At 27.8% G+C, this 19,348-nt stretch overlaps 1 protein-coding gene across 1 annotated transcript in view; it reads right to left on the minus strand.

The window, feature by feature from the left end:
* Positions 1-974: 974 nt before the first annotated feature.
* LOC129962501 (neurensin-1-like) overlaps positions 975-19,348 on the minus strand; it is a 161,443-nt gene continuing 143,069 nt past the window's right edge. The window contains exon 4 of the mRNA XM_056076244.1: positions 975-2,246. Within this exon, the coding sequence (XP_055932219.1) occupies positions 1,473-2,246 (774 nt within the window). The 3' untranslated portion in view covers positions 975-1,472. The remainder of the gene's footprint in view (positions 2,247-19,348) is intronic.

The raw sequence follows: 19,348 nt of genomic DNA on the forward strand, positions 1-19,348 counted from the left end.
CTAAAGAAATTCCTAAAACACATAAGCTTTTATTACTAATGAAGATACTGAAAATGTAATTTTTATTCCTCACTTGTGTAGCTACTTAAAAGTGCTGGGAAAAATACTATAGAAAGATGATAGATGGAATGCAATACCGTTATCAAAAATTAGTTAAGAAAAATTTATCTAGATAGTTCACCGTACGCATAGTACAAAGACAGGATAACAATTCATGCCTTTACCCTATCTTTATTGTAATAGAGTATACCTATGTTTATTGAAATAGAGGCCAAATATCAAATAGGAAAGTAGGCAATCATCTAGGAGACCCCCAAGTCCTCGAGAAGTTTTGTATTTTGGAAATTATTTAATTTTGCATTTTCATTTAATTATATAGCCCACGTATTTGAACTCGTTCAGATTATAATTATTGTTTAAATTAATTTTGGAATAAAATTCTAGTAGCATTTCTAATTAACCACCGTTAACAATATTTATATTTTATAATTTAAAAAATATGGTGCTTTATAATTTAAAAAGTGTATGATTCTATTGTTAATTATTATTTAGATGTATTAGGAAAAGTTTTAGTTTTTCTTATTTCTTGTTTTTTTATACTTTGTAAATGTAATTTTTTAATAATAATATTTTTAAACTTCATTTGCACATTCCTTTATATTCAATACATTGAAGTAAACTTTTTAGAAAATGATCTGCAATTAAAAGTTTAGCTATTTCAGTTTGTTATTAAAAACTGCTTATATAATGTTTAACTTAAAGTCTCAAAATATTTGATTTGAATGTTTGGAGTTCATTCTTTTCATAAATAGTGTCAGTGAATGAATAATAAGCGATGGAGATAAATATTATTATGCTATTTCAATAAAGAAACAGTTTTTCACACAAGGAAAAACATTTTATTATTAATATTGGAAACATCAACCATAAATATATTACTTCAAATGCAAACATTTGCTTACTTTTCTCTGAGATTCAAGACACTGAATAAAGGGGAAAAGATGTCATCCAAATATATACAGTTTCAACATGATAATCAATATTTTTCCAATATAGATTTTATGTAAATTACCATCCATATAATGAAACTCTTAAATATATATATCATCAAATGTTTCATAAAATGTTCGTATGTAATGTATTAAATTTTATAATCTGAAATATAGACATATGTTTCATTCTAATATGTATACGATACATATACAAAATATTCATGTTTACTATAACTAAAGGAACACGTTTTATAAGTGTTTACAAGAAAAAGCACCTGAAGACATCACGCGGTAGCATCACTTGAAGAATGATATTATATTTGATAATTTGGAGTGGCAACGTTAAATGATATTACACAAAGGATAAAACAGACTACTAGATCATCAACTACATGTGATAGAGGGAAACATGAAATACAACATTTCATATACACAAGACTATCCACAATTGCTGTGCGGTTACGAAATCAGTATGATAAATTAAGGAATCTTGCAGAGTCCAGCATTGGTCATCACAACTTCTTCTGGATCTGCTCTTTTGGGTTGTACAGCGGTCAACTCTTCTGTAGCAGGTACTTTGACATCCATGGCTGCATTCGGACCAGTATCTGGACAAGCATCGCCTCCTGCCAGCGGTATTTCCTCTGCGTTTAATGGATCATCGATTCTACTTTTGCATATGAAAGTAAGAGCCAAAAACAAGCCAGCGACCATCAAACCACCTGTGCAGAACAAGGTGATCCCCATAATTTTGACGATGTCAAGAGCATAGTTGAATGCCATGTGCTCTTTGTCTATGATCTCAATGTCTTCCTGGATGTCGACGACTACATTCCTTTTTGGCACAAGAAATCCAATTGCAATAAGTATGGCACCCAGCATTAGGGTTACGACACCAGAACCCAGTATCCATCTCCAGCACATAAGCTGCCTCCTTCGTTTTCTTGATGGCACAGGGTATCCGAACTCGTTCTCAAAATCTTGCGGGTTGTCCATCGCCATAGCTTCGTAGAACGTGTGGACGTAGGACCGGACTCCAAAGAATTCGGGGTGATTCCTTTCGGTGGAAGTTGATGGCCCGGGAGTGCTGAAATCTGTTGCCTTGGGGAGCAATGCCTGACCTTCTTCGCTTTCAGATACACTTTCTAATGGCTGAGGTTTGGAGATTGTTTTTGCTTGTTTCATAACAAATCGCTGGCGTTTGGCTTCTTTTGGATTCCGGATTTTGGGTCTGGCTCCCTTGGATTGGTCAATCTGTAAAAAAAGAAAAAACAAATAGCACTTTAATCAAAGAAATAATATAAACTAAATCATATAAAGTTCAATAACGAGAAGGAATTGTTCATTATATTAAATTTATATTATTAATTAATGAAAACAGAATTGGGAAAAATAAGAGTTAGCATCTGATAAGATATAGAAAGCAAATTTTATTTATTTATTAATTTTTGTTTCCAAAATAAATTTTTTTAATATTAAGTTCGGTTTTATTCTAGATAACAATAAAAATTTTGAAATTGACCAATCATAGGAAGGAAACTTTGGTTAAAAAATTAATAAAAGCTCTTTGTAATATTTAACTTTATAGTTTTCAATTTTATTATTAGAAGTTTCTTTTACGGTTAATTCTCGAAAATGTTTTCCTTTCTTTTTATCCAGAAAAAGCACATTTTAATCATGTCGAAATAAAGAAATAAATTGAAGTTAGAAAACATTTCTTTCATTTGAAGGTATGTTCTTAACTCAAATAATTATTTTTTGCCTTTGTTTTCAGTTTTGATGTAATTTTTTTAAATATAATTTGAGATACTATTATAATAATGCAACATACAGAATCATTTATAAGTTATGTGGAATTTTGCGATCATGTACTAAATTATTAATGTAAATCAGGTATTGATTATAAATAAATTTTTTAAATAATCTTTTTGAGTTACACTAATGTTTTTAAATATATTGTTTTAATTTATCACTATATTTCCAATAAATATTAAACTTACTTAAACTAAAGAGCAATATTTTAATGGATTGACACCTTTCGAACCATTTCTACTTATATATCTTTCAGAATGATTTTAGAATGAATTCATTTTACTTAAATATCATATATTATCCTCTAAAAATGCTTAAAATCAAATTTAAAGAGTTTCAGCAACTCTTTAATAAAATTATAACTCATTTCTTAATATTACATAACGATTTAACTACTAAAATGTAGCATAAATTTCAGAGAAGAAAAATTCATTTTCATCTTAAAAAACGCATTTCGCAGAAATCTAATATCGAAAACCTGTAGCATGTTCATTCATGTTGGCCTGATAGTAGGGTCTCCATTTGGAAGTTGGAGTGTTCCAGAAACGAAATCCGAATCTATCGAACAAATGCCGTGTTAGCCAGCTAAGAATTTTTTCTCGTCATCTGACGACTGTTCAAATTTACAAAATCCATCCACAAAATTTTAGCATTGCTTTAAAACGAGATATTAATACAACTAAATTGAACAAATACTTAATATTCGTAGCAGAACTATGAATTAAAATTAAAAAAAGGCAAACATTGAAAAAGTTATCAATGCAAAACCAGCTTTTAAGTCGATTATTTTTTTAAAATAATTAAATAGATAAAAGTTATAAAATATTTATTATATAATTGTCAATAAAAATCATACTGAACAGGATATTAATTCAAGCATTAAAAAAAATAGAATATCTATAATGCTATATATCAGAATACATAATAAGAACTATAAATGGTCTTTTCTGATTAAAAGCGAATCTATTAAAATAAAATTAAAAAAATAATGGAGTTTTCATTTCATGTTTTAATTTAATGTACCCTATTTTCCGACAATTAAACACACAATAAGGATATTAAAGGCTACAGATTACAGGATATTTGTTAGATTGAATCGAAACATTATTATATTTTAAAAGTAAAATTCCTATCCATACAACAGAATAAAATATAAATCCTATAACTTAATTTTAATCATGTGGTTTTAATTCTAAGTTTTTGATTTTACAAAAAACTTTGTTTTTCTTTCCTTGATCTGAGAAAACTGCACTTTGTTGCACCGATTTTGAAAGTACTAAAGTGCCGACCTCTTTAACTATTCCAGCCGAAAACGGCATGCAATTCAAAGGAGCTTACGTTACTAATGAGAAGAACGATCTTTATATCCCATATTCCGGCTAGAGAATAGAATAGAAGCTCTACAACAAATAACGCTCTTGCCAAGAACTCAGAAATTGCTGGAAGTTTCGAAGGAGAGCAGAGATTGTTAGAGAGCTAAATTACTTGCGTTGTAGGAAAATGCTGTTTCTGCTACATGTTTTTTGGATTTTCTTATATGAAGGAAGTAGTGTTAGGTACATATTTCTTCCCAATACTTAATAGAATTAAAATACTTATAATAGAATAATTAACAGAATTATAATACGTATAATAGAATAATTAGTAAATATTTATTAGAATTATAATACGTATAATAGAATAATTAGTAAATATTTATTAGAATTAAAATACTTATAGTAAAATAATTAATAGAATTAAAATATTTATAATAGAAGAATTATTACAATACTTATTATAATAAGAATACTTGTAATAGAAGAATTAATGAAATACGTATTAGAATCAAAATATTTAAAATAATATAATTAATAGAATTATTATACTTACAATATAAGAATTAATAGAATAATTTTTAGAATTAAAACACTTATAATAAAATAATAGAATACTTATTATTAGAATAATTATAATAGAAGAATTATTAGAATATGTTTTCGAATTAAAATACTTATAATAATATAATTAATAGAATTATAATAAAAGAATTAAATAAAGACTTAGAATATTTATAATAAAAGAATTAAATAAAGACTTAGAATATTTATAATAAAAGAATTAATTAAAGACTTAGAATATTTCTAATAAAGGAATTAAAGACTTAGAATATTTCTAATAAAAGAATTAAAGACTTAGAATATTTATAATTAAAGAATTAAAGACTTAGAATATTTATAATAGAAGAATTAATTGAAGATTTAGAATAAGAATACTTACTTATAATGAAATAATTAATAGAACGCTTTTTAGAATTAAAATACTTATAATAAAATAATTAATAGCATTAAAATACTTATTAGGGATAGAATATTTATAATAAGCTGAAGTAGAATCATAGGTATCCTTCCATTTTGTAAGATTTTGAATAAAGAAAAAAAACGTTATGAAGGGAAAAAAAAACCTAGCAATATTACAGGTTTGACATTAAACAGCCATCTGGCTGGACGGATAACTCGGCATTCTTTCCATTGATTGTGATATGTAAAACCATTACGTACTGAGTGCAAAGATCATATAATTAAAGTCAGACGAGTTAAACATAAAATATTATTATTCGCCACATAATAAGAAAATAAGCTCGAATGAAATGCTTTTTCTCAAGAATGAAATATTTGTCTATTACATAGAGGAAACTCTGTCATACTGAGAATTATTGTGAAACCCTGCAGAAAATCCTTGGTTCGAAGAATTACTGAACATTTAAATGAGGTTGAAACTATGCGAAATAAGCCCAGTATTTTGAAAAATAATAAAATAGTAATTTTTTTTTCATATTGTACGATTCCGTTACATCTTTTTTTATACCCATGCTTTTCTTCATGATATATTTAAAATTTATGTAAAAGAAAAGTATGAGGAAACTATTACATTTCTTTACAAAAGAAATTTATTCAATAAAATTAGTTTTTAGAAACACTCTTTTTATCAGGGCATTGAACATTACATTTCTAATTTTCAGCATTTGATTTTTTTTAAAGATTGATTCATTTATTATTTTTTCACTACAAAAAGAATTATAATTTAATTATATTTATCGATTAAATGATAGTTAAAAAATATCAAAATAGATTTTTGGGATCACCTTCGAGAATACGCAACAATATTTCAAACTCTTACTCAACAAAATAGTGAGTGTAAAATCAAAAACAAAACTCTTTTTCACAAAGTTGAAACAAATTAAATAAAAGTTGTAAGAGCAGCAACTTTTCTTGGAACAGATTCAATGGTTTCGATATAGGAAATTTCGTTCCTTTCTGTTCCTCTTATTTTTCTTCTCTTCTGGTCGTCTTAATCCTGTTAGGTTATTCAATTTTTTTAAACATCCATCACTACAGTTTGGGGATTTTGTTATTTTTCAAGTTTACTCAACATTGAAGCTTTACTTCTTATCACTTAATCTAGTTTGAAATACACTTTTCCAATCACTTTCACATAGTGGCGTCAGTTTCTTACAATCTTAATAAAATTAGAAGCTGCTGTGGCTATACATTTCACAATTGAATTCAAACATACTTATTATTTAAGTGTTGTTGAAGTACACTTATTATTTAAGGCTTGATAAAGAATATTTTCAACATTACAAAGTTAATTAAATATTAAATTAATAAGGAAAAAGGAAAATGAAAATGAAATCTACTATCGCAAATTTCAAGTTATCATGCGAGAACATTATTATTTTTAAGTCATTATTTTTCTTAATTAATTTAAGTCATTAACCAGTTTAAACCGGTTTACGAGAGATCCAAAACTTTTTTGCCAGTCAAGAAAAAACTGAAAATGAAAATTGCCATTTATGCTTTATTCATTTCATACACGATTTCGAGCTTCAAAACACTCTAACCAAAACAACATCATGTTCTCATAAAAAAGAATGCCACGTTTGGAAGCTGAATAAGCAGCGTTTCCGTCGCAATGCATTTTCCAAATGATAAACTATTTACAAATAAACTTTTAAACATCTTAATTTATATAGATTTTTTATGAAAACAATATTTTTGTAATCACAGACTGCTATTTTTTAATTTCTGAGATCACAAAACAGTTTCATAATGGATTAATCTTAGAACAGGAGTCAAATCCTTCAATATTTCCCACTTAATAATGAATGAAGTGATATTCCCCCATTGGAGGAAAAAGAAATACTTTTATCAAAACTGTTAATTACGCGAGTGACGTTTTTTTAACATATTATAAAAATTAAATTATTTAATTTCCTCCGATAAAAATTACATTCCATGAAAATAACAGCTATGATTTCATAGTTCTACGTCAACCTTTTAAAAATGCATCTGCTTTCAAAGAAGCATACATAATAATAATAATAATAATGTAATATAGGTAAAAGCAGGTAAAAAAATACATGCGATTAAAAGATGATGAAAATTGCCATTTATGCTTTATTCATTGCCTACGCAATTTAGAGCTTCGAAATCTCCTCAACAAAACAACATCATGTTCTTACATGATAATAATCAAATTTTTACCATTTTACGCAGCTCCTTGAGATTAAATTATCCCAAAAGAAACATCATTATTCTATAAAGAGTTACTCAGTTATTCTATATTCAAAACTTCGCATTATTAATGACATTTCATTTTTATGAAGTATTTCTTTAAATTTCTATGAAATTTTCAAAATTTAATAAATAATTTATAGACGTTGACTATTTATAAATAAGAAAATTTGTAGATGCTTTGTTTCTGGATAATGAAGTCTTTGAACTATTCCACCCTCATTTTTGTTGATTCTTGTTATTACCTTTTAAATATTTTTTGCATATGCTTTTATTGGCCTTAAAACACAGTTTGTGCAATACTTGTAATAATATTTTCGTTGTTGAAGAGCAAGAAATACAAATAAATTATTGTAGCCAGAACAGATTCTCAGAATTCTGGAAGAGAATTGAAAGAAAAGTTTAAAGCCAAATGATTAACATTTATATCGAGCACAACTCTTTATTTGGCTAATTACTGTTGAAAACGTTAAGCTGTTGGTTGTATTTCAAAATCTCTTGGTTCAATAGTTATTATTATGTTAAATTAAAACGCTTCAAATAATATTAAATAAATTTCATGTATTAAAATATTTTGCATAAAATTATTTTTTAGATTAAAAATGTTAAATGAAAAATAAACTTAAACCTTAGCAACGCCGAGTATGTAAACTAGGGGTTCTCTAAAAATAAGCTATTTTATTATTTTTATTTTGCCATTTACATAAGGAAATAATCATTTGATTATTTTTTATAGAAAGAATAAAATAATTTTTTTTTTAAATGCTATGAGATCAATTTCTGTTTTAAAACGATTTTATTTCGGTTTTGAAATAGATATTGATTTTTTTTATTCTCTTCGCATCGATTTGTTGCTTTTTTCTGTCTGTTAAGAAATTCCTTAAAAAAACAATAAATATTTGAAATTATCCATACGATTCCTACTGCTAGAATATTTACTGAATGATATTTGAAAATTAAAGTGCAATAATTTAAATTGCGTGTAAAGAACAATTTTAAATATTTTTCTTTAAAAAAAATTGAAAAAAATTAGCTAATAATACGAGGACAAAAAGTATTGCGACTGGAAAAATCGTTCTTTAATTCCAAAGATTTCATTTCTGTTTTTATTCTTAAATTTAATTTTAAGTAGTTTTATTCGAAAGGAAAAACCGTGAATTGTAGTGTTGTGCTTCGGAATTAGATATTACTGTAATTTGGATTCATGACTAATTTAAACGAATTTCAGAAATTAAAAAAAATGCACCAAGAAAACTTTTTAGATATTTGAGATTTTGATCTTCAAGTTTTCAGTACTATCAAAGAGTAAATACAATCTTATACTTTAATCTTTATCTTTATACCTTAATCTTAATCTTTAAGAACTTTATCTTATTCCAGATAACGGATACTTGCATAGGATTTAAATTATTCTGAAAAAGTTATCGTTATTTATTTGTTATATGCGATGAAATATGAATAAATAGAAATTTAACATACGGCTACTTCGCGGAGAAAAGTTAAAATACCTGATTATTGTTTGTAAGTTCAACTTGTAAGTACTTCAGTGTAAAAGCATTATGGTAATTTAGTCTTAAGTCGAAATTGGCACATCATTAAAAATTTTCAAAATTATTTTTAATTCAATATTCAAATCAATTTGTGCTTCTTATCGTCATCTCAATTTAAATAATAATTCTCGTTCCACTGATGACAACTGAAAAGGATAAATTTCCGCAATTGGAAAGATATAAATCTTAAAAGATTATTTGTCATTTGTTTACTTTCTTTATTCGATCTTATGATTAAATCGAAGGTAAATAAGAGGTATTTTCTCTTGGAATAATATATTATATTAATCCTTATAATAATATTATTTATTGAATCGATCTTCATGACACTCCTTTGGAAGATAACATATTTTGCATTAAGTTCCTTAGAATTATAAACCACACTTCCGTCAAAAATTTATGATATTTCTTAATTTATTTTATATTTTTCCTAATCTATTCCTTTTTTTTTATCTTAATGTTACTTTACTATGATACTTTATTTTAAAATTTTCTTTTATTTTCTGATCCGAATCCCACTTTTTTTTTTTAATTCTTTCTAACACGTGCTCAAATTGATGACGATTGAAGTTTCTCATGTTCCGAATGAAAGGATGAAAATGCCTAATACCTGCGCTCTCCTTTCAAAAATACTTAAGATTCCCTTTCCTAAGTCAATAAGAGTCAAAGAAATCCCTCAAAGAATCTCTTAATAAAATCACCCAGGGAAAAATTCTTTTCACTATGCTCTTGTGTCGCGATATAAATAGAAACTTGCTTTTTCTCGTGTTGAAATTAAGCCCGAGCATGGAAAAATAAATTGAAGTTTATTCTTAAAAAATCACTTTTATGGCCACAAGTCTGTTAAAATTATTCAATATATATATAACGAAAAATTATCCTTCTAAAATCGATGGGTTCGCTGTAACGGGTGTATGGTGACACAGTCAGCATACTTAGAACAAACAGCAGTCCACAAGTAGTTATCAGTAGTTAAAAAACAACTATAGCACACAAAGTGGCGAGAGAAAACTCAGCAGGAGGAGGGAATCTACATAGCTACTTACTACGGTCTCTCCAAACGTCTGCTCCTCGAGTTAGCTATCCCAGCTGCCGATTCATCATTATATGACTGTCTATTCCACCCATGATTCGATGCTGCTTCAATACTTGTCTCCAAAACTTGGCGCACTGTACCGATTCTCAGTCTACTTATTACTTAATCTCTACTCAATGCTTGCGCTTCACTGGACTGATTCGAATAATTCTTCTTTGACTCACTATGAGACTAACTTCGGCTTGGACTGCCCTCCTTTTATTGCTTCCAGAGCATGGCAGAGATGGTTTGCGAACAATCAGGCATAACTTGGTTCCTATTGGACATATCAACAAAATTCTTGAAGAATCTAGTATCATCCATTTTGTCGCTAAATGGGCGCCAAGAGTATCGTGAAACATGGGGTCATTGAATCGGCATTCTATCAGTACCCAATAGAGCTGCTCGTAAAACTATCTTTCCTGTGATGGAACTAAACATGCTGGGTAGCAATATTATAAATTCGTAACAATATGCATAAACTCTACCCATTTTAACTTATGAACCAGATAACTAAATTGCTTTGAGTGAAACGGATGAAGACTATTTTATGAGAAGGTTAAAAACCTCGGTTAATTCGTAGATGAACCATCATTCACTTTAAAGCGCATGGGAAAGAAATATTTATTTCCCTTTAACTCCCTTACTATTAAAAATTGAAAATCTAACAGGCATTCATTGTCTCAATATCATGAATAATTTTCATGCTGAAGGTTTTTAGATGCACCATAAGATTTGAGGTCAAAGTTAAAAAAAAAAAGATTTTTACCCATTCATTTTTATAGCTCCAACTCTCATAAAATTAAAGACTTGTGAATGACAGATGAAGGGAGCGGAGAGGTGGGAATCTTCATATAATTTGACAAACGGAACCTACCTTAGCTTCCTGACAAGAATTTTTATTTATTTGATTTGCCACTCACCCGCATTTCATTAGAGATGAAAGCAGATAATGGAAGAATTATTCCACCCACTTTCTTCGCCTCAAAATCGATGGATTTATATTGGACAACGAGAACTCGGGATTCTTTGATCATAAATCTTCATAAGACGGAATTTTTCTTTTGGGATCAGTCGTCCACATCCCAGAAGGCCTTACGAAAATGCGGCGGCTCTCGGTTCCGGAAGAAATATTGAAAAAAAAAAGAGAGATGAAAAGATATGAGTATTCCTCGATTTCATATTTGTACTTCCTTGTTGAAAAACTGCAAAACCAGTTCTTGGAAAAAAATTTCTTTTTTTTTTTTTTCGGAGAAAAGGAGAAATAAAAGTAAAGAAAGTTATTTTGGTTAAGGCTGCATAAAAACGTAATATTTGCTTTTCGTACTATGCAAATACATGGTTCTGTTGAAAAATATAGCTATCTCGTTTTTTTTTCTTTTTGCTTAGTCATAAAAAAGATCTTAAAATTGTCGAGAAAAAAAAATGTCTTGCCTTTTAAACAAAATAAAAGTATCAAAAATATAAATGCAATGATTAAAAAATTAAATTTCGCATATTTGCAATTAAAATCAAAATAATTATTTTAAGAAAAAAAAAATGTTAATTTTAATGAAATAAAAAAATGAATTTTCCTTGAGCAAACCAAGTTACTTAAAAAATGATATTTCCTAATATATAGATAAAAAATAAAATATCTAACGCTAAAAGTAATGTTGTAAAAAACGCAAAAAATAAATTCCAATGTAAAATAAAAAAAAAATTAGAAATCTCAGATTTGAACATTAACAAAGGATTCACTTCAATATGAGTCGAAAAAAATTAGCAAAATATAAATGCAAGCAAGCAATCTAATAATTTCATCAGAATTAACGAAGAGAAAGAAATATTTTTCCAATTCACATTTGAAAATAATAAGTCTTTTACATTTTTTTTTTTTTTTTTTTTTTGCAAATGGCGAAAGAGAGAGAGAGAGATAAGTTCTTCTGTTGTCTGTGATGAATGTTAAGCGTTTTAAAAATGATAAAATAATTTAATAAAAATATTTTAATCTTTAAGAAATTAGCATATTTCTACAAAACCCGCCAATTGGATATCGCCATCTTTCTTGTTTCTTTTGGGCTTTCATCATTATTGCGTTATTGTCATCAGCATTCTCTAGAGAACTTATTCTTAACTTTTTATTAGTATAAATATTATTCTTTTACGATACTCAGTCGTATAACTGAAATGAAGAGAATTTTTCTAAATCATGCTTCTTTCATATTTGAATTTCAGTTTGTATAGTCTGCGATAGAAGTTCGCTTTTTTTGGAAATATCTGCTATTATGATCTTGACGAAGCAGAACGAGATCTATAATTAGAACAGCAAATATTGCATTTCACTCAGTGGCGTTTTGAATATGTTTTCAACGGGTGTATAAATAACCGGGGCGCCAATCAAGGGTGACACCATGAAAGCATTTTTTTTAAATATATTTAGCTTTTTGTGTGAACAGAGGAGATAGAAAAAGATGAGAAATGAAGAGTTTGCATTGCGCAACTTTTAACCTGTTAAATGAGTATGACGAAATATTTCGTCATATACAACTATTACTGCAATCGGCATGGCGACATTTTTCATCATGGGAATTTGTCATATGGGATGATATTACTTATACTTATGAAGAAAAAAATCTTCATTGTGAAACGAGTTGAATAAGAGTTTTTTTCCCCAGTTAACAGGTTAAATTCATTACATTTCGAATTCGAAACTAAGTAATTAGGCACAACAAGGTTGATCTTCATGTTGAGAATTATTTAATGCAATGCACATGAAGTTTTAGAAGAAATTATTTAGAAGAATTATCAAGTCAATATTTGCAACAGTTTATTGTGAGATTGCATTTGTAAGAAAAAGATTTAATTGCTCTCTCAGTATATAGATTACGTAATTCAGTAACACGACCAATATCTACTTATTCATATACTAAGTGAACAAAGAGAAATAATTGTAATAAAAATGAAACTCGATATTTAGATACATCTGCATGGTTGAGACCTATATAAAGACACCTGTTAGGCTTCTGAAAAATACATTCTTGTAATTATTTCCGTTTAAACGTAAATAAGATAATTCATAAACATGTTCAGCTAAAACGGATAAAATTTGTTGCATGACCTTTACACTGAATTTGCAGAAATCTATCAAATTTTGAACGAAATCCTTTGAAAAAAAGTCAGGCTGTCCATCTATCCGAATAGAAGACTATAACTACCAAACAAAGAGAGATAAATAAAATTTAGTATACAGATTCTGCAAATTAAGCGTGGATCTATACAAAATTTGGAACCAAAAATATATTGGAGTTGACTGTTGTATGTTTCTTGTATGTAAGCATACAGGATAATTCAAATTCACTTGAACATAGATAAATTAAATTTGGTATGTAGTTTTAATATTTAAAACATATATTTTTCTTGAATTTTATATCAAACCTCTTGAAGGGTCGACTGTCTTTCAGTCTATACTTTTACAAGCATATAAATGCAATAACTCTGTGGCGGATTGAATTGAGCAAGGATAGAACCTGGGACCTTGTGGTTCGCAGCCAAGTAACATGACCACAATACAAAAGCAATTGCTCGTGTAGCGTAGCTGTTAACTGGCTTATAAGCTTTCACCACAACTCCAAAACGTAAGTGCTTGAATGAATGAAATTTAGCACTCAATTGTGCGCCTGATATGCGCGTTTTTATGAAATTTCGAATCAAATCCGTTTATGGGTCGACTGTCTATTGATTTATACATTCTCATGTATGCAAATGCGATAATATAAAAGCTCAAAAACTTAGATAAAAAAAATATTCAAGTTTATTCTTTCGTCTTTTGAAATTTTTTTCACTATAAGGGACTTCCGATCGAATTGGTAATGTTTGTTCTGCAATACTAGAATGGGCTTTGCAGAGGATTCATGCATTCATGATCAAGACCAAACTACATATTTTTCAACAGTTAAAGATCATACGCGTGGTTTAAAGATTTTTTTTTATATTTGATAACCAATAAATATTCTGAAAGTACTTTATAGAATATCAAGAAATTTAGGCGCTACATAGAGCTATATTAACCTTTTTTTTAAATACCGATTTATATAATTTTCCCAGCCCTCCATAGTAAAATATTATACCAGTTGAAATGTAACTGGAGAAAGAATAACTAGTAAAAAGATTGATTTATAGCTTTTATGTTGCAGAGTTTTTCTCCGACCTTTCTATTGCAAGAGTGCCAGCTTTTAGAATTTCATAATCTTTCTTTGTTGCGATGGATTAGCAAAGTATAACATTTAGTTACAAGAATCTTTATTGTGTACTTTGGGGAAATATTAAAACTCTCTTAAAATTGTGATGCCACCTTTTAAAAACTGAATCCGCTTTTTCAAACTCTTTTAAATATGATCAGAAATAATATGCAAGAATCAAAAGTTTATCCACTAAAAGATCATTTAGAATAAAAACTACTCAACCTAATATTACTTTCATGCTGGACACACATGCAAACGGAAATAAAGATAAATAGGGAGTAATGTTGCAAGTATACCAAATAAATAAAATAGTGTTGAAATGGAAAATGAGCAATGTGAATGATACGGAAAGTACCTGATAGTTTACTGATTAGTACAAAAACGCGTGTATAGAAGTCTTTAATGGAAAAAATTTCTTTTATTTTGAAATTTTGTGAACATTTTTCAAAAATTTCCAAAGATGCTTAAAATTCCAAGTATCCTAATTAAGAAATTTTAGTGCTCAATTAACATTTCAACTATTCATCAATATGTTAATTATATACTTTATAAACGGAAAGTTTATCATTTTTAGTCCACAATTGATAATTTGATTAGATATAAATAAGTACTGTATATTTTGTATATATATTTGTACTGTATATTTTGTATATATATTTGTACTGTATATTTTGTGTATAGATATTTGTACTGTATATTTTGTGTATAGATATTTGTACTGTATATTTTGTGTATAGATATTTGTACTGTATATTTTGTGTATAGATATATGTACTGTATATTTTGTGTATAGATATATGTACTGTATATTTTGTGTATAGATATTTGTATTGTATATTTTGTGTATAGATATTTGTATTGTATATTTTGTGTATAGATATTTATTTGTATTGTATATTTTGTGTATAGATATTTGTATTGTATATATATATATATATATAATATATATAATTTGTATTGTATATTTTGTGTATATATATATATATATATATATATATATATATTTGTACTGTATATTTTCAGTACTGTATATTTTGACTCAAATTATATTTCTCCAAATAAAAAAAAATGAGTATCTTATTTTTGCATTTTGATGCATTATATTTATATTCCAAGACTTAACAATCAGATTTTATACATTTAATAAAACGAATTGATTTCAGTTAACTAAATAGTATCGTAAACTAAAATAATATGCTACAATTCCTTTATATAAAATAAAAATTTAATTCAACATTAGTTGAGAAATTGTATGGGTAAAAATTTTATATTTATAGATTTCTTTCCAGAAATGACAACAAATACTAATAATTAATCGAATAAATTATCAGAAAATTTGCAAGATTGTATTTAGATACCACAAAACTTGAAAACAACGAGCTGTTATTACACGATGACATCTCACTCATGGGACAACCGCTTGTGAGAATTATTCTTAACCAAATCTTAACAGGGCATAAATTACAAGATACGGCTTCACGCAGGGTTCATAACTGCGTTAATTACATGCAACTCTGAATCGCGATTTAAATATCTGATTCAGAATACTAATACGCATTCTAAACCTCGAATCTCTTGACAACTAGAAAATTGCCGGTTGATGCAAATTAAACTCTAATGAGAAGCTGGTATCCAATGAGTGGCTTGTTTTCGTTCGTGGTTGCTGTTGAAAGCAAAGTGCAATGAAGTATTTCGAACCACGCCCTCTATTGTTCTGATTTTCCGCAGACAGGATTCATGTCACCTTTTGGACAATTTTCGATTTGAAGCTTGCAATAATTATAAGATAACCGTGAAATTAACGCAATATTAACATAACCGTGAAATAACTTTAGTTTGTATTGATAGAAATAAGGTTAAAATTTAACCTGTCCAGACACTTATTATGTGTATTCTCTCATGATGTATAAAAGTAATGTATAGTAAGTTTATTTTTATTACTCATTTATAATATTTATTTTAAATTTATTAATTTTATTATTTTTTATTATTTTTATCATACTTTAAGCTTATTTATTCTTATAAAAGCAAAAGCCTTTGCGCGTATCTGCAGGTTGCACACAGATCTATCGTACGAAATTTGGCACATAGATAGTCGTATTGATGACTTAATGCACTTTGGTATGAAATTATAAATTTATTGTAGAAATTTAATTATTTTTAATTTTGTATAGCTTTGGAGGATTTTTGCACGTATTTGTTGATAGTATCGTTTCTAATTATTGTAAGAAAAAGAAAGCGGAAGCTGACTAAAGAAAATTTTAATAAATATTTTTTATATAAAGGTGTATTATCTCCACCAACCGCATAAAATAGTGGACCTTGGTTAAGACTGAGAACTCAATATATGGCAATTGGCGTACACTAATTAAGAAATTTCAAGCCTTTGGCGTGGATTTAGTATTTTTAGTACAATTATCGTGCGATTTTGGCGTGTTTTTTGGCGATTAAACTTGGCATGTTGTTAAAAGTATCCGGAAATCGAATTTATGCTTTAGACGCGTTTTTTACAGCTGAGTAGAAGCAAAATTACAGTTGTAGTCATAAAATACATACCAAATTTACTTCTTGGTATTTTTGAGATATCAAGTTTATATGCGTCTGAAGATATAGACCAACATACGGTCAACCAATTGTTGGATTTAACTCAAAATTCTCTGTTTCTACACTATAGATGTTTAATCTGTATACAGAATTTTATTTATCTAACTTCTATCTATCTTAGTTTTGTAGTTATTGTATTATATTCGAAAAACCAGACAGATGAACGTCCACTGAATAAATTTTGCTCAAAATTTTATAGAAATCTACAAGAGGAAAGACTATATACCAAATTTTATTTGTCCGGCTTAAAGCAGTTTTGAGTTACCTTTGTCACATATAGACAGGCTAAAATTTTCCCAAAAACGGGTTGCTTTTTTTTTTTTTTTTTTTTTTTTTTTTTTAACTCGGGTAGATCTAAAACAGAGGATCTGTCAAAATTTCGAGTTCAAATTTTTGAATGATACAATATTTTCTTTAACTCGTATGAGCTAAAATGAAAATCAAAGTAGCACTGATTTTTAATATTGTGGCTGTAGAGAAAAGAATTGTTCGATGTAAAAAAAGAATGTGTGTTTGTGCCTCTGAAAGTAATTTAATGAAGACTGAAAAAATGATCGTGCTAACCCATGCGAGCGCACATATATTTAGATGGATCCCCCCATTAATGCAGTTCAAAATTTAAAATACATCCATTTGCCTGACAATAAAAAAGTGTAACGAATTTTATCAAATTAGCACTTTACATTTTTAAATTATCGCGCTCGAATACACACGGACTGGTAGATGGTTTCTGATCGATTTCGTTTAGTATTTGGTTTAAAAAAATCTACAAATTTGGCGTAGGAATTCATACCACACCTTAATCCTCCTCAAATTGTTTTTGAATTACGTTTACTGGCAAACTGACATAGTTGCAGCAATACAGTTTTTTTAATTTGAGGAGATCTGAAATATAGTCATCAAAACTTCGATCGAATTTTTTTGTGGCAGTAATATTTTCTCTTTTTTTTAATGATAAGTTGAAAAAAGGATCCATATTTTCTAAGTTAATATCAGATATATAACAAAGCATTTTTTCATTTGTATGTTTGCTACACGAAATTCAACAGCCATGAAAGAATCTGAAAATTTGTTAGGTACTTTTTGTTTCTTTATCTGTCCTCTTAATTTATGAGCACTGTTTGATTAAATATGTTTAACAGTGCAGTAGAATTTAAATGCAATTTCATATAAAAATAAAGATATTTGAAAGGTTATGAAAAAAAATTGGACATATTGATTATTCAAGTAGATTGAATAAATCTTATTAAAATTTAATAAATAAATTATTGCTTTTATTGTAAATTCGATTGCGATGCTCTTCTGTGTTTACATTCAAATAGAATAATTACAGTTCTTGAAGTTTTTAACGCATATTTATAAGTCTAATTCAATTGATTTATTTTCTCAACTGGTTTCAACTCTAAAAATAACAAACACTTCCATTCTTATTCGAATATTTATTCATCAATTAAAATTTCTTGTTGAAATATCTCCTTTTATGCATCATTCCTTTGGATATAAAAATAGAACACTAATCTCTTTACATCTTAAAGTGAAAATGGTTAAGTATGGTAAATTATTTCAAAAGATTATATTTCAGTAATTAGTTTTCCTTGGATGCTTAATTTTCGCAGTTGCTTTTAAACGATATTTCGTAAATTGGATTACATTCTAATTGTTCATTTCATAATCTTATTAATAAACACTTCAAATACTGATAAAGGATGTCAACTCTAATGAGTTAATTCATAAGTTATTCCAGATCAATTGGAACTTCCAGCTTGAAAAGTGCTCTAACTAATGTAATGAATTATTAAAGAATTATCTTTCAGATTATTTGAGTGGAGGTTTGTAATGTTGAAAAACTTAAGAAATATAAAGATTTATATAGTTTCCAACCCTATTTGTCATATATAATAATGTATTACTCGTACACAAACGTTTTAAATTATTAAAGATTTCACACTTCTGTTAGTAAAAATGTCAGATTAAAGAGCTTATGTAGCTACTTCAAGAAAGATTCATCAATTAATGAATACACGGTAGTACGGAAAGCGGTCGTTGATTGATTTAAAAACAATGATTTTAAAGCTTTATAACTCGGTTATCTTTCGTCAACGTGGAATTTTTTCTCGTTCTAATGTCAACAGTATTCTAGTAAATAGGTCTGATAGAAAAGCGGGTTATATAAAAAATAGAGACTTCATTATTTTTTTCAGATACTCATTTGTTAACTGATACCAATATAAAATATAATTCATTGTGCCATTTATAGCCTTTTGTAACTCTGTACATTTATGGTCTCATTCATTAAGAAAAAGCGTAAAAAATTAGGGAAAAAAAATTATAGTTTGCAAGTTTGATGAAACTGCTAAACTTTTTGACATAGAAAGGTCTTCTCAAGTAATAAAAATTGTTGTTGAAAACATAAGCCGCACTTGCTTACGAATATATCTGCATTTATGTATATAGTCGACGTCGATGCTCAATTATTATCTTGTAGCTATAATAACAGCATTGATTTTGGAATGCCATTCAAATATGGTGAATTTCAGCT

Source organism: Argiope bruennichi, chromosome 3 (genome assembly GCF_947563725.1).
Source record: "Argiope bruennichi chromosome 3, qqArgBrue1.1, whole genome shotgun sequence".
NCBI classification, from domain to species: Eukaryota; Metazoa; Arthropoda; class Arachnida; order Araneae; family Araneidae; genus Argiope; species Argiope bruennichi.